The following is a 13388-nucleotide window of genomic DNA, read 5'->3' as shown; positions in this document are numbered from 1 at the left end:
AGTAATATTTTCAGAAATGCAAGTTAAAAATGTGATTAAAAAAATTAATTTTTCACATCAAAAGTATTTTATTTACCCTTATATATTCCAGCCAATGTGTGGAGTCCACATTTGATAACCACCGAGTCTCATCAATAGTAGGATAAACGATTTCCTTAAGTTTACGCAGGGACTCTCTCATGACGTGGATATTGTGAATTTCCAGAAAGACCAGCTCTGCATTTGGGTAGGCACTTTCACTTTCATATCCTCCACCTTTTGCCTGTCATTCAAAAAGTAAAAAGAGAGAAAGAGAAGCACACGTACAGGACTTCAGTGTAAGGCTGAGAGTAGTTTTGGTCAGGTTTCAGGATTTTCTCAGAGAAAGAATTATTTTAGCACTAATAAAACCACCTTTTTTGGCTTCTGTTTTTCTAAGAAGGACTAGGAGTATATTTTTAAGGTGAAAGAAATTCTAAGAAATTCTAATTATAGTAGGCTACATTTGATAATACATCCATCTACCTTACTCTTCTTACTACTGAAGCCTTTTGTGTTCTGCAGGCTTTACTGCATCACTTCTCAGCTATGCCTTCATGCTGCCTTCAATTCCTGCTGGCCTTTCCAAAATCCTACAAGCATCTCACCTTCCTTCCCATGCCCTCTTTAGAGACTCTTTCTTATCTCTTTTCAACAAGAATTTCTCCTCATCCTCATCTCTTACTCAATCTTCAACCTTTTAATAAAGATAGAACTACTAACGCTGGTTAGGATACCAACCTACCTTGTTTGTATCTGCAACACTATTCTGTCTGGCATCAAAAATTATAAGTTTATGAGACTGAGCATTAGCATCCATTATTGTCTGCAAATATTTTTCATCTTCTTTGCAACGCTTATCATTTGGGCCCACTGATGGCTGACTGCACCGGGTTATTGTTGCTTGGCTCTCAGGATGAATCCAGGATAACACCTGAAATAAAAGAAAATTTAGTGTACTGTACTACTATAAAAGCAGGAGGCCAGAGCACAACCCCACTGCCTACACGGCATTATTTCCCGGCAAATCAACACCTGCAAATTTAAGGACAAGCTGATGCAAACTTATACTGACAGCACACTAGCACTGCTCATCCCAAATCTGAGCTTGAAATACAAAGGTCATTCTAAACATCTTAGCTTTTATTTCTAATAAAAACTAAGCCTGCTGCTGTATCTCACTAATTATAAAAAAAAACCCAACACACCAAAACAATGGAGTACCAAAAAAAGGAACAATGGAGTACAAAATACTGCTTTGATGTGGAAGTTTATGGACCTGTACACTACCTTGCTAAGCAGATCTATAGAATGAAAACTGTCACCATCTAACATTTGTAAAAGGGTTCTTGTGCTACCTACAAAACTTGTCTGTTCTCAAGAAAACTACTTTGGCTGTAGCATATTCCACACCAAATCAGAATACAAGCTAATATGTGACGTAGAATCAGATACCACTGTGGCTTAGAAGTGTTAACGCCAAGCAAAGGTTTATTAGACAGCACAATAACCAAGCAATTGAGACTCACATTTGAGTTGCTCTCTTCAGCTCTAAACTGATCAAGCCTAATTTTTCTTTCTTTGTTCCATCCCTTCAGGAAGGAAGCTGGCCAATGGTTATTTAAGGAAAAGCCTAGAAGAACTCTGATATACTCTTACAAGCTACAAATCTGTAGAGCACTTATATCTCCTTGTAAAAGTTTCACTTACTGGAACTCTGCCTTTTGCTCTAAACGCTGCTACTTTGGAGAGGTCATCATCCTTTACACTGGTTGGCACAACAAGAACAGCAGGATACGTATCACAAAGCTCATAGGTGCTGTTAATTTTGGATATTTTCCAACTCTCATTAGGCAAGCCCTGTATGAAAGCAAAATATTTTTTGTATTTTTCAAGTTAGACCTTCACATATCTGAGTTAGGGGCAATGAAAATTTTTATATGCTACACAGTTTGTTTAAAAAGTGTGCCTATGTTTTTATTGTAAATAAGCTACAAACTCTAGGTCTCCATATTGAACCATAAACCAAAACACTGAAAGTCTTTCCTATTCATTACCTTTAAAACTGCTATGCAAATTAGCCACTTGAATGGTGCACATTCAGGTAAAAGCTGATCATACAGTGTAATAAAAATACTTTTGAAATTAGGAAACTTTTACAATGACAAACAATGGTTACTCTTCTGTTTACCACTGCTTATCCAAAACCAAATTATAGAGCCAATGTATTGTAGAAACAGGACTTGGAAAAATACAGATTTAAGAATGCATGTTAAGACAGACCAATTTGCTCAACTACTCAGCAACTTTGATCTCCATCAACTTTAGCAGGTGCTCAACATCAGCAAAGTCAGGTTACTTGCACTTTATTATCTAAACATGTGATCTAGACAGTCTCCGTGTTTACCTAAAGCTGAAAATGTTTTTTTCTTGTTTAAATGGCTCTTGGGGAGATGGTGAGAAAATAATTAATACACCAACTACTTCTACAACTTACCTGCCTCTTGTACTCTGCCATTGGATCATACACTTTCCAGCCATTAACAGCAAACTTTTCTTTATAGCTGAATGCAAAAAGAGGCTAAAGACAACAAAGAAAAGGTATCAGTTATTGTCTGATGGGCTGCGTGAACAATAAGCTCCAAAACAGTGAACCTTCTAAGATTCAAATGTAACATTTCTAAAACTCTTTAGCAGCAGACATAAAACCGCCAGTCAAGACTGGAAAACACTGTGCTAGAAAGAAAATAAAAGACAGTTTCCTCCTTCAAGTACATGCTAAATAATTAACAAAATCAAGACAGGAAACAGAAAGAGTTGGAGTTACTTGCCTGTGATCATACAACACATCAATAGCAAAGTCAGAATGAGAAAATTGGTCTCCTACCTCCCAAGCAATTCCTCACTCATACAAGCAAGTGAAATAGCATTCTGCAGCTAACTAATAACAAGATTAATTGTACCCATTTGCTGTTTTAGGTAGAGTTTCTAGATTGAATTATCTACTGCAGAATACCAGTCAATACATACATGTTTTAAATCTAGATCTCAGGGGTTATGTACAAATTAACTACCTTCAACAACAGCAGGACATAGCATGTTTTACAAATAAATGGAAAAAGCAAACATGGTCAGAGTAGCTTCCCTGCTCTGTAACAGATGTTCTGAATCAACATTTCAATGTTTGTTATACAGCCCTAGTATCTCCTCACCTACACTTTGCAAAAAGAGGAGAACCAGTGACAGCCTTTCTCTACATCTTAAAACTTACCAGCCCATTAGAAACAGGAAATGCACGTGTAACAAGGTTTTCAAAAATCTCCAATCTGTTCTGCTCTTCCTGTTTATAGGCCAGCCGCAAATTTCTCATATCCTGTCAAAAACAAGTTACACTATTTTACTCTCTGATAAACTGAAAAAAGCAGTTGTGAGAAATGTAACTGAAGGAAAGCATATGTAGCACTAAGTCACTGCCATCAGCTAACCCACATTAGAACAGAGTTCTGTAATTATTCCTATCAGATGACTAGGATTGCCATTAGAGTTGCTAAATATAAATATAAAAATAGCCATTTTCCTTTGAATTCACTCTTGAGACAAAAGGCAGAAGTGTTTAAGACTACAAGTATCACAAGAGGAATTGAAATACATTCTCTAAATTAAGCAGGGTTCAAATACAGGGAACTGTTCAGACCGAAATGCAGCACACGTGCATGCAGATTCCTCTTACCAAAAGACAAAACGAAAATGCTTGAAAATGAAACTCTATAATGTTGTACCTTGCAAACTATTTCTATACCACACGAGTTTTCTCCGTGGCTCTGTACTCCAATTTTTTCAACTCTACTTATGACTCCAAGGGGAACATCAACAACAAAAGGTGGATCCTGAAATTTGTATACAAAACAAATGAATTTTGTTACATTAGGAGGAACATAAACTATTATCATTCATGCATATTTCTTTAGTCAGCTATAATTCCTGCTTAATATACCGCTGTGGAACATCATACTTTACTTACAACATATTTGTCACTTTCTGAGATCTACTTCAGCAACACTCCTACCTGAAGCAACATGCAGATAGACAGCGAAGTCTTACCCTTTCAACACTTTTGATAAACATTCTGAAGTCCGTCACTGTTAGTGTACCACTGACTGCTCCCATAAATGGACAGATATACATAACATCTTTAGCTGGAAAACAGACCAATTAAAGCTTTGGTTTACTATTACAGACATTTGTTCCATAAAATCTATTTCCATTTAAAAATAGCAAGATTTTTTGCAGTTCCATAAGAAAGGAAAGCCTACTCTTCAGACGCTGTCTGGACTGAAAGAGCTGTCTTTATTTCAGCAATGAAAACAATCAAATTCCTCAGTCCTGCTGCTGCTCAGCAACTACTGAGCGACGGGGGCTGGGCTGAGCCCGCAGGGGCTGCACCAAGGGCCGACAGCAAAGCGCCCTGCTGGGGGCAGCTCTGCTCCCTGCCCCGGGCTGTGCATCCAAATGGGCAATTCCTGATGTGTACACAAATGACTTTCAACCTCCAAGTAATTCGGTCCTTCATTTTCACTTGTATTTGCAAGAGCTAGGATTCATGTCCAGCCAAGTACTGTACTGCTAACAAAGAGCTTGTGGGCACAAACACTTAAGTGAAATCACTGAATCATCAATGTTGGAAAAGACCTTCAAGATCATCAAGTCCAACCATCCGCCCTACAACCCCTAACTGGAACTGGAAACTAAGTTTTCCATAAATTCATATTATCTTCTATTACCATTTTTAAGCTTTCGAATCTATTAAGTTATCCTTGGCATCCCCAAGCAGAAATACAACCCACACACCTACATGGAACAAACTAAAGCTTGAAAAAAAGAAAAAAAAAAAAGAAAAAATATGTATCTATATGGAGCAAGTCATCCTCTGGAACTGATTTCTCCTTCCTACTTTTGGATTTAAAAGACAAAGAAAAAAAAATCTAGATCAAATCACCTAATCTAGAGTGGCATTAAATTAAAATAACAAAAGTCAAAAGGAAATAAAATTATATTTTTAAATAAATAGTGATTCAATAGTATTCAGTGTAGTACCCAACAGGATGCTTACCAATAACTTTGATTGACTCTCCAGGAAAAAGTGGAGCCTCTTCCATCTGTGCTAGTTTGTTTCCATCCCGCAGTGCCTGGCAGAAATCCAAAACCATGAGTAAATCTCACTTTCCATCTGTACTACAGCGATAGGTTTGGATGCAAAGTGCTTTTACTACCAGATTACTGGAACACAACAAGTCTACCTCTTTTTACAGGGCACAACTGCATTCAGCAGCACCATAGTAAAACAGAAACAACCACAGAACTCGGTATTATAAATATTACACAGACATACACATTAGTAACATATTAGTAATAAAGCATTTATGCAACAATTAGTTTCACATGCTGGCTACATATTGCATACAAAAATATGAAAAGTAAGATCAGCCCAAATTTTTAATTAATAATTTGTTAGTCATTTGCTAAATGCAGGTATTATTTTGGGTATTTTATCTACTTGAGAACATTGTAAAGTTCATATTAAATTTGTTTCTATTCTTAATGTTGTTTATTTAATATTTTAATATTTTAATGAGAGAACTATTCAGCAGAAGCTTTACTTATTGCATATTTCAACTTTGTATTTTTGATAGCAAGAAGTCAGAAGCACATCACAATATTCTATTTCAAACAATACCCTACTAAGAGTGCCACAGATTATGGAAGAGGTCCATTATAGGAATTTTGGATCCAGAAGATCAGATTAAGAATGAAATAATAATGAAATACAGAAGAATTAGCAATTTTAAAATAAGGGCTAGTTCCATAAATTTTCATTTAGGTAAATGGCTCCGTTTCTGAATGATCCAAGATCAATCCTTTGTAAATCTCACCTGCCAATGAAAGACCCAATGTACTCAAGATTTTAATTAAGAAGAAAAGGGTTCACAGGACTTTTAAGGACCTTGAGAGAAAGTGAACTCTCTCAGGTCAACGTAATGAGTTATTAAGGTTTCAATTTTTTTCATTCTGAAGTGAGAATATATAAAATGGGCTACGTTACTGTAAACAATTCTTCCCTTGTATTACAGTTCTGATCCACATACAGATAACTGGTAGGATCTATCTGCCTCCAAACAAACTACCTCAAGCCCTCATTAATAAATAACTTCCAAAGATATTTAAACTGATCTCTGGCTTTAGATTTTCTTGGAAACGAAAATATTATATTCAGCACCTAATCACAAAAGATGACATGTAAAGAATTAGCCAATACTTACAAACTCAGAAGGACAGCTGTGCTCTGTCAGGTAGGGGTTTATGTGCAGTGTGACATTTCAGACTTCAGGACATTACACAAAAACCCTGCCTAGCACACAACCAGTCAACTCACTAAATGCCTTCCATGGATTCTCTTGTGTAAGAAATAACAGATTTGTATGTACTGTACAAGTACTAATATATAGTACCTCGCTACACAATGAATGAATGAAAGATGAGTAAAACTTGCCACCTGATCAGGTTCTGCTTCAGAATGATAGCCATTGTGTCCATCCTGAATCTCCTGCATTGCATGAGGCAGCAGTAGGGCAAGAGAAAGGTAACAGGAAAAAACATGCAGACAACAGGTGAAAGGACAGAATCTTTTCCTTTTTGATTCCCCCCTTTTTAAAAAAAATGTTCCTTCCTCAAAAAGACAGCATATACTTTAACTCCAGTTGAGCTATTCAAAATCTTCCACTCCTGGCACAAAGTACTTTCCACAGAACGGAATCCAAGCCATTAGCACTATCCCTTTAATGTTATTTGGCAGAACACAAAATGAGAAATTTACTCCCTTTTTCACAAGTGTCAGTGCTGGTAGATAAGAACATAAAAGTATGTACTGTCTTTTTAAGACAAACAACCTGATAGTGAAGAAAATTAATTCAAAGTATGCCACATGCTTATCAATAGAAGAAACTGAGTACAACTTGCAATGGGAGCATTAGGGGAAAACTCATGCAATCTTTCAGGGAAAAAATAGGTCAACATCAAATAGAATTATCTGGACAATTTAAAAAAAGCTTTACTGTGTAAAACAAGTTTTAATTGAACTTTCAGTTTTATGTTTTCACATATTTTTCCAGTAACTTCTGTGTCATTACTGGAAACGTTGTCAGTAACTTTATAGAACCTAAAATTACTCCTCATAGCAAAACATGCAAACAATTTACACTTTATGTTAATTTATTTTTGCATCAAATTGACAGCAAATCCTGAATATTAATTAAATCTCTTCAATAAAGATAGGGTCCTTCTGCACTCCAGAGAGAAGCACAAATGTCATAGGGTCATATGAAGTAATTGTTTTAATGTGTTCAGCCAAAACCGTTCTTTGTCTTCTTTATTAACTGGAGAGAAGTTGTGATCATGGCAGTCTATTATTCCCAGTTCCCATGCAAAGAACTTCTCACTTGATAGACTGCAAAACCAGCCCCAGTCTAAGCTGACAAATGTTTTGCTAAAGCAAATTCTTATTTTTACAGTTTTTCTACAGAACCCTCAAAAAAAGAAGTTAGAGTAAGGACTTCAGATATCTTCAGATAATTTGAACTTTACAAGTTATAATTAATTAAAAACCCTTCCAAATTATAAAGGACTCCTAACATTTACGTACTGGTGGAATTCTGTTAAATAGAAATTAATTAAATACCAGACCATAAAAATGTTGCTTCTGAAATGAAAGTAGATATGGTGATCTCTAGAAGAAAACCTGAAGGACAACCAGCAAATACATCAAAAGATTTTAAATAAATGACAAGAGAGAGAAGCACAGCAGATCATTCAAAGATCAAAGCCCTCACAAAGAACTACTAAAAACTGAAAAAAAAACAAACAACTTTTGTTGCTCAATCCTGACCAATTATTTCAAGAACTATCCATTTAAAAAAAAATTAAAAATCAACTTGCAGATTTCTATAATTGCACTAAACAAATAATTTTCAAATACGTAAACAATGGATGAGAAAAAGAAATCATTCAGACTTCATCTCTTGGTTTGAGACTGAACAAGAGGTCTTTGTTTGAATAAAACTGTTAGACACATTTCATGAACATGTCAGAACACTGTCCAGATCGTTTCTCACTCCATAAATGTTACTCAGAGAGAGGGACAAGAAAACAAGGCATGCCCTTTTTATATCTCCAGTGAATAATGGCGAAGACCGAGTCTCAAAATTATCATTAAAAAGATGCAGGTCATTGCACTAGTGTCTAACTTCAAACCTAACTTTCAAGCCTACTACCGGGTGGTAACAATTAAGGTAAAACATGTACAAAGGCAAGTATGAATTGGTATCTTATTTAAATAGGATAGACAAAGACATAATACTTTTACCACTAACATTCTTTAGCACAGATAACATGTTAGAGCTGCTAATACAGCACTCTGTAGTCTGAAGCATGTAAGCCCCAGTTGCAAGCAACCATTTTGTCAAAATTAATGTAATAAAACTGAAGTTAGTATTGCACATTCATAACATAATTTAAAAGTACTGCTCTCTTACACATTGACTTTTATTGCTCACAAAAACATTGTAACGTATATAAAGCATTTCTATGGCAAAGAAGCTGTTGCACTGCATAGCAAAATGGTCTGACTGGCTCATAACAACCATTAATGAAGTAAAGAAGAACATTTGACACACCAAGATCTCACACAGCACAGAAGACAAACAGGTAGGAGGCCGTTTTGCTGCTAGCCAAAAGTAATCTTACCCGTATAACAGGCCTCCTGTACACCTGTTAGTTAAAATATAAAATGTTATCCAATAAAACAGACAGATTTGATTTGTTCAAGATATTACAGCTTACTTCATCAGATTTTCAGAACAACTCTCCTTCTGAGCATTTTAATTACAGATGTATTTTGAAAGGACAAAACTATGCAGATCTAGGAGCTCTCCTATGCAGAACTGTTTTGCCCTGAAAACAAATCTAGCCACTTCATCTGAGTGATGAAACATGCCAAGCAGAAGTGCAAAAGAAACCCTCTCCCTAAAGCATAGACACCACTTCAGAAGATACTGGGCTAAAGATATTCTAGGTTTATTCCATGACGTTATATGCAAATACAGGATTTCAAATCACAGCAATGCAATGATGCCAAATACAATTTATACACAAAAATTCTGAATACCACCAGGCTTATCTTTTTTTTCTTCCACTTCTAAGAAACAGAGAATGAACTAGAATTTTAATTAGGCCTTAGAAGACTTATTCCTGTTAAATAATATCCCAAACGAGTTTGGAATAAAGAAGGTTATCGAGAATTAAAAAGTGCCCTTCATTCCAGAGGAATGCAATCTAACTCAGAGATAAACTGAACACCAAGCTTACACACATGGATTTTACTAAAATGAAGTCCTTGATCTACAGGGCAAATACAACATCGACAGCTGTAACGCAAGGTTTCCCACCATGTTTTATCAAAGATGTTAGCCTTGACCTGAAGTAAGCATTTGCAATTCAGCTGTCGTAGCATGGAAGAGCTACACTTTTTCATCAGTATAAGCTGCTGACTGTGCCAATACTGTGAAACTCTGTGAGGTGAATTTTTAACTAGACTACAGTCAAAAACATTCTCTGGATTCATCTTCAAGCTTCGGCTGAATCTGATCTGCTGTCACAGAATCTAAAAGATGTTGTTTCTGGACAACTAACTTTTTAATCACAGCAAGTCAGAAAATAATTTTAAATCTAGTTAAAACAACAACAAAAAAATATAAAATCTTAATTTGGCCATTTTGCACAAAGCCCACGAAAACTATTTCAAACAGGAAGAAAAAGGATCTAGATAGCAGCAGCCTGGGTTTCTTAGAGTCTTGAAACACAGGTGACTGACTTTTGTCAATTTGCAACAGAAAGAAAGCTGCATATGCTCCACTCTTGATAGTTCAGTTGTCTGGCTGCAAAGAAAGCTCAAATGAGCACAAAAGAATAGGGATAAAAAGTAGAGGGCACCTATCAGGTACATCATATGGTACAATCATTACCCTAATTACAAGAATGTTGCTGAGATGGAATTAAAAGGGTGAATTTTTTTTGTTTGTTTGATGTTAAATTCTCTGTCTCTGGTGAAACCCCCACTAAAAACGATAATAATTTATGTTCACTGTACAGTAACAAAGGCATACACATTTATTTTTTATTAAATTTGGAGAGCTGAATTCTGTACCCTGAATGATACACACTAGAAATAATTTCAACCTGTAACTACTAATTTACTTACCAAAACTTTTTTATGTGGCAATCAAACAGAAAGACAAATCACTTTTGGCATTTTATTCAAACCATTGATTTTTAATTTTACTTTCATCTCTTCTCTGTTTTTATCCTGCAGACTTTAATGCCACTATTCTAAACACAAGGCAGATTCAAAAGACTAATATGCATAATGGAATGTTTCTAGTCCTGAAACATTCAGAGATCACTTAAGTACCTACCACCTTACAATCGAGGTAGCAAGGACCTTCCTGATCATTTCCTCTGTTATTTTAAACAAATCAATACATTCCTCAAATCACTTACTTACCCTGTAGTCTCTGGACACACCTTCTGATGGGACAGACCCTGAAATCTGACTAGAAATGGTTGCAGCTATCAGCTGTTTGCACCATTCCACATGGGATCCAGTTGGGCTACAAAACCAGAATATTACAAATTATTTAGCAAGAATTTAAAATGTATACTGAGAAAAGCAAAGCAGCTGAGCACACCTAGAAAGGAAGAACATAAATGACTACTAACATTATTAAAAACAGTTTGCTTTATGGGCAGAACACAAGTATGTCACTGATCAAATCAGGGACCTGAATTTTACAAGATCTTATCAGAGATGTAGAGCTATCAGTAGCTTAGGAGTAAGGTTAGCTTATCTAGGAACATATAAAAATGTTTGTTTCCTTATTTGGTGCACTTTTTTCATAATTCACAGCTTTTTTTTTCTTAAAGCCATCCATGGAATGAATTTGGTCAAGTATTAGAAAACTCCTTACACCTTCCTTAAAATTTCCTGATTATTCAGTAAAACCTCAAAATCAAATAACTCTATGTGAGTATTTAAAAATAGAAACAACGCTAGTGTTGTATTCTATATTAAACATAGAAAATATGTATTTTCTACAAGATAACTTCTATTTAACCATATTTTTCCTATGCATAAAACGATCTTTTGATAATCTTCAGGATAGGCATTCCAAAGCCACAGCAAGGAATTCCGTAGTGTAGAGTGTTTACAAGAACCCTAAAGGCAAAGCATCTCAACAGAAAACTGCACTAAATCCCAGAGGATGTGTTTTGAAAACAGCTGCCTGAACTAGTGCTGCTTCCAAATGACCTGGAATAGGGAGTAAGAAGCAATTACAGTTTGTTGCCAGCCACTTGGAAGTGTGCTAGGTCTGCTTCAAAGTATTTGATGAGAAACTGAGAATGCCAGAGGGAAGAGTTCCCTGCACGCCAGCGATGCCTCAGCTGATGCACTAGGTAACTGCCACTAACTCTTGCCAGGACAGGCAGATGTAAAGTGAAGATGCACGAAACAACTTCAGAACTGAAACAAAAGCTCTTTAAGAACTTTCAGTAGTTGCAGTAGCTTTCTCCCCACCTGCAAAGTTCTACACAGTACTAGATCACAAAATGTTGTTTTGCTACCAGAGCACATCTGTTTTACCCCTGCTTGAACAAGGCAGACACTAACCTCAGGTTAGTGCTGAACTCGAGACCAAATTCACTTAGAGAAACTTTTCACTTAAGTTCTTCAAAACAGCACAAGAGCTCAAGTCCACAGCAGGCCTTTCCTGACCTCATTTATTTCTCCTTCCCTCGTATGTCTTAATTCCAAGTGTATTTATTTAGGGTTAGCCTGCGTTTGTTTCCAAATAAGCATTTACTTGTTAATTAAGAAAATGATTTATTTTTCTATGGCTTATCTTTGCTGGGGATCACTACATCAACAAAGCTGATGCCAGTAGGGAAGTGGATGTGCATGCAGGTCCACCTCCTGTGAGCAGTGCCCCGGGATGTACCAGTGCACCAGAGGATGCTGGTGGTACTGGTGGGACTTACCACCACCTGTCAAGCAGGACACATACCAGTGCACAGCTTGTCATACTCTCTCATCTGAGCTCACACACATTAGCAGAGCCTGGTACCACAGTACTGGCAAATAAATCATAGGACAAAGGGACATTATAACTTTTTCCAGGGCAGAACAAGATCAGGAGAAAAAAAGAAAGAAGAAAATAAAGGCATGAAAGCACATTAGTAATGGATACGAAGATGCACGTTTTGCTGACAGAAACTTCTAAAGGAAGGAATGGCTCTGCCAGGCACTGCCGAACGGGCTGCAGGAACACCTGGGGCCGAGCTGCTGTGTCCCCAGCCCGGTGACACCCCACGGATCCGCGGCCTGCAGAGCACCCAGCACCCCGCGGCCGCCACAGCTCCGCGGCAAGAGGCAACACGCACTTGCACGCAAAGAAAAAACATATGAGGAATCAAGACTTAAAATCTGAGAACGGCTTGAGTTTGGAAAAAAGCTGTGCGCTGCTCAAAAAAACCCCCGGCCAACCCCCTGCCGCAGCCCTCGCAAAGCCGGTGACGCGAACGACGACGAAGAGAGAACCGCAAGCAGGAAACTTTGACAACAGCCCGTTCTCCCCAGGGAAACCTGCCCTTAGTCCGCGCTACACAAAAACCAACCCCCAGATTTCAGTGACCAGGCGGCGTCACAGCCTGCCCCGCGGCTCCGCTCCCGCTTCCCTCCGGTGGCGGGGCGCGGCGGGGAGACCCCATAGCCCGGGATCCCCCCAGCCCGGCCCCCCAGCCCAGGGACCCCCCAGCCCAGGGACCCCAGCCCGGGGTCCCCCCAGCCCGGGGCGCGGGGCAGAGGGGCGGGCAGGGGGTCGCCGCCCGGCCCGGCGGGGAGGGCAGGCCGCGGGGCCCCCCGCCCAGCGCGGGGAGCTGAGCCCACCTCCCGCCCGGAGCCCGCGCCGCTCGCTCCGCCAGCTCCGCTTACCTGTCCAGCGCCTCCGTACTGGCCTGCCGCGACCCGGCCCCCGCCGCCGCGCCCCCCGCCCGCACGGCTCGCCGGTTCCCGCCGCCGCCCTCCACCGCCGGCCCGGCCGCCGCCCGCTCCATGCTTCCGGCCGCCGGCGGGACTGGCCGCGGCGCCGGGAGGGCGGGCTGCCGGCCCTGCAGCGCGGCCCCGGCTCGGCCCGGCTCCGCCACCCCCGGCCGGCCCGCCTGGGCCCGGCTGCGGCCCGAGCTGTCACCTGGCGGCGGGGCTTACC

General features: G+C 39.0%; 1 protein-coding gene across 7 annotated transcripts in view; it reads right to left on the bottom strand.

Annotated features, from left to right (window-relative positions):
* The window catches only part of MTMR1 (myotubularin related protein 1), a 34270-nt gene extending 20896 nt beyond the window's left edge, over positions 1 to 13374 (bottom strand). The window contains exons 1-12 of one of the 7 annotated variants that reach the window (XM_051630128.1): positions 13115 to 13374; positions 10631 to 10736; positions 8815 to 8838; positions 6566 to 6619; positions 5129 to 5204; positions 4120 to 4214; positions 3798 to 3905; positions 3290 to 3391; positions 2516 to 2599; positions 1729 to 1878; positions 764 to 952; positions 77 to 262 (exon numbers count right to left, since the gene is read on the bottom strand). In XM_051630128.1, coding sequence (XP_051486088.1) covers positions 77 to 262; positions 764 to 952; positions 1729 to 1878; positions 2516 to 2599; positions 3290 to 3391; positions 3798 to 3905; positions 4120 to 4214; positions 5129 to 5204; positions 6566 to 6619; positions 8815 to 8838; positions 10631 to 10736; positions 13115 to 13236 — 1296 coding nt within the window. In that variant the 5' untranslated portion in view covers positions 13237 to 13374. Of the gene's footprint in view, positions 1 to 76; positions 263 to 763; positions 953 to 1728; positions 1879 to 2515; positions 2600 to 3289; positions 3392 to 3797; positions 3906 to 4119; positions 4215 to 5128; positions 5205 to 6565; positions 7811 to 8814; positions 8839 to 10630; positions 10737 to 13114 lie in introns of those variants that run through there. The other 6 variants (XM_051630129.1, XM_051630132.1, XM_051630130.1 and 3 more) reach the window with 6 other exon arrangements.
* Positions 13375 to 13388: the final 14 nt, after the last annotated feature.

The sequence above is a fragment of the Apus apus genome, chromosome 12 (assembly GCF_020740795.1).
Source record: "Apus apus isolate bApuApu2 chromosome 12, bApuApu2.pri.cur, whole genome shotgun sequence".
NCBI classification, from domain to species: domain Eukaryota; kingdom Metazoa; phylum Chordata; class Aves; order Apodiformes; family Apodidae; genus Apus; species Apus apus.
Note: the sequence above shows the minus strand (reverse complement) of the source record. Positions and strands in the feature narration are given on the sequence as shown.